Consider the following 2,855-nt stretch of genomic DNA (forward strand, 5'->3'; position numbering starts at 1 on the left):
GTGCCGAAATATTTTACTCAATAAAGTTTTGCATTAGAGATCTGGATGTCTCAGCTGCGCTTACTTTGCTGTTTCCTCAAGCTGGAACCGTGACGCTATTACTAAAGATTAATCTATTTGAGACTGGATTGCACAGTTGGTTAGTTTTGTAGAAGAAGCGGTTGAGATCAGCCCCACTCACCATTTCTTTCCTTTTTGCAGTTTTTTATTCACTGGACCGCTCAGTCATTACTTCTACCTCTACCTGGAGCAACTCATTCCTTCAGAGGCCCCTTTTGCGCTCGTCAAACGTCTGCTGGTGGACCGTCTCATCGTCTCCCCGGCCTTCCTGGCCCTCTTTTTCCTCGTCATGAACTTTTTGGAGGTAGGGTCTTGCTTAGGGATGATCTGAGGGCAGCCGGTTTGACCCCTTTTCCCTGCTGGAAGGCAAATGGGTGGCTCTCCGGCTTCTGCTGGGACACATCCGGTTCTACTGTCCTTACTGGGAAGAATGGCTTGGGTTTTTTTTTTGAGTACAGATAGTCCTTGCCTTATCACCACAGTTGAGCCCAAAATTTCTGTGGTTAAATGAGACATTTATTTAGAATAGAGTGGAGTAGAGTAGAATTACAGAATAGAATAGAATAGAATAGAATAGAATTACAGAATAGAATAGAATAGAATAGAATTACAGAATAGAATAGAATAGAATAGACTAGAATTACAGAATGGAAAGAATAGAATAGAATTACAGAATAGAATAGAATTACAGAATAGAAGAGAATAGAATGGAATGGAATGGAATAGAATTACAGAATAGAATAGAATAGAATAGAATAGAATTACAGAATAGAATAGAATTACAGAATAGAATAGAATTACAGAATGGAATAGAATAGAATAGAATTACAGAATAGAATAGAATAGAATTACAGAATAGAATAGAATAGAATTACAGAATAGAATAGAATAGAATAGAATAGAATAGAATAGAATTACAGAATAGGATAGAATGGAATGGAATAGAATAGAATAGAATAGAATAGAGCTGGAAGGGACCTTGGAGGTCTTCTAGTCCAGCCCCCTGCTCAAGTAGGAGACCCTATACCATTTCAGACAAGTGACTGTCCAGTCTCTTCTTAAAAACCTCCAGTGATGGGGCGCCCACGATTTCTGGTGGCAAGCTGTTCCACTGGTTGATTGTCCTCACTGTCAGGAAGTTTCTCCTTAATTCCAGGTTGCTTCTCTCCTTGATCAGCTTCCATCCATTGTTTCTTGTCCTGCCCTCTGGTGCTTTGGAGAATAATTTGACCCCCTCTTTTTTGTGGCAGCCCCTCAAATACTGGAATGCTGCTATCATGCGCTATTTCTTCTTTTCTTTAGACTAGCCAAACTCAAGTCCCGCAGCCGTTCTTTGTACGTTTTAGTCTCCAGGCCAGGCATGTTCTCCTGCTGTCTTCGCTTCTACAAGGAGTGCCTTGTGGCAATTAAAGGAACAGACAGTTCTGAACAGCACAAAGAGAACTGTTGCATCATAATCAGGAGAAGCGAAAACAAAGCCTCAAAGCACCAGAGGGCAGGGCGAGAAACAATGGTTGGAAACTGACCAAAGAGAGAAGCAACCTGGAATTAAGGAGAAACTTCCTAACAGTGAGGACAATTAACCAGTGGAACAGCTTGCCTCTAGAGGTTGTGGGCGCTCCATCACTGGAAATTTTTAAGAAGAGACTGGACATTCACTTGTCTGAAATGGTCTAGGGTCTTTCTGCTTGAGCAGGGGGCTGGACTAGAAGACCTCCAAGGTCCCTTCCAGCTCCTATTCTATTCTATTCTATTCTATTCTATTCTATTCTATTCTATTCTATTTTCTATTCTATTTTCTATTCTATTCTATTCCATTCCATATCCTATCCTATCCTATCCTATCTTTATTATTCTATTCTATTCTATTTTCTATTCTATTCTATTTTCTATTCTATTCTATTTTCTATTCTATTCTATTTTCTATTCTATTTTTTATTCTATTCCATTCCATATCCTATCCTATCCTATCCTTATTATTCTATTCTATTCTATTCTATTCTATTCTATTCTATTCTATTCTATTCTATTCTATTCTATTCTATTCCCCTACATAAATATGACAAAAATAAATAAATACAGAATTATGCATATACCCACATATATTATACGGCACAGAGAAACAACACAGCCATTAAACAGCACCACTATTAACCAAATAGTACGCAACACTAAGAAAAAGATCAGCCAATAATCACATCATGAAATCCAGTTTCGCGTTGTGGTTAAGACTCCAGCCTGGAAATCAAGAACTTACACTTTTCTACTCCTGTTGTAGTCAGCAAAAACAACTGGGTGACTTTGGACCCGCTCAACCTTTGGAAGAAAACAAGATCAAATCTTGCCAAGAAAACTTTATGTACTTGTCCAGGAAGTCACCAGGAGTTAAAAAAAAACTGATTTGAAGTCACCAAAATAAAATCACATGGGCCAAAAAGCTACAATTGGATAAAGTGCTTTTCAAATCCATCTGGAATGCAAGCTGTGTGTTTCTATTTGTCCAACAACTTGCAAAGCACCTGAAGGCCGGAAAAGGAACAACGGATGGAAACTGATCAAGGAGAGATTCAACCTGGAAATAAGGAGAAATTTTCTGACAGTGAGAACCATCAACCAATGGAACAGATGTTGTGGGAGCTTCATCACTGGAGGCTTTCAAGACGAGACTGGGCTCCCATCTGTCAGAAATGGTGCAGTAGGATCTCCTGCTTGGGTGGGGGGTTGGACTAGATGACCCGCAAGGTCCCTTCCAACTCTTGTTATTCTGATTCTGATTCCAGAACAGTGGGGGGGGG

At 39.5% G+C, this 2,855-nt stretch overlaps 1 protein-coding gene across 1 annotated transcript in view; it reads left to right on the forward strand.

Moving 5' to 3' along the window:
- Positions 1-201: 201 nt before the first annotated feature.
- Positions 202-2,855, forward strand: part of PXMP2 (peroxisomal membrane protein 2) — a gene marked incomplete at its 5' end in the record, with an annotated part of 4,746 nt that continues 2,092 nt past the window's right edge. The window contains one exon of the mRNA XM_029287091.1: positions 202-388. Coding sequence (XP_029142924.1) covers positions 202-388 — 187 coding nt within the window. The remainder of the gene's footprint in view (positions 389-2,855) is intronic.

The sequence above is a fragment of the Protobothrops mucrosquamatus genome, unplaced genomic scaffold (genome assembly GCF_001527695.2).
Source record: "Protobothrops mucrosquamatus isolate PMUCROS unplaced genomic scaffold, P.Mucros_1.0 scaffold10274, whole genome shotgun sequence".
NCBI lineage: Eukaryota > Metazoa > Chordata > Lepidosauria > Squamata > Viperidae > Protobothrops > Protobothrops mucrosquamatus.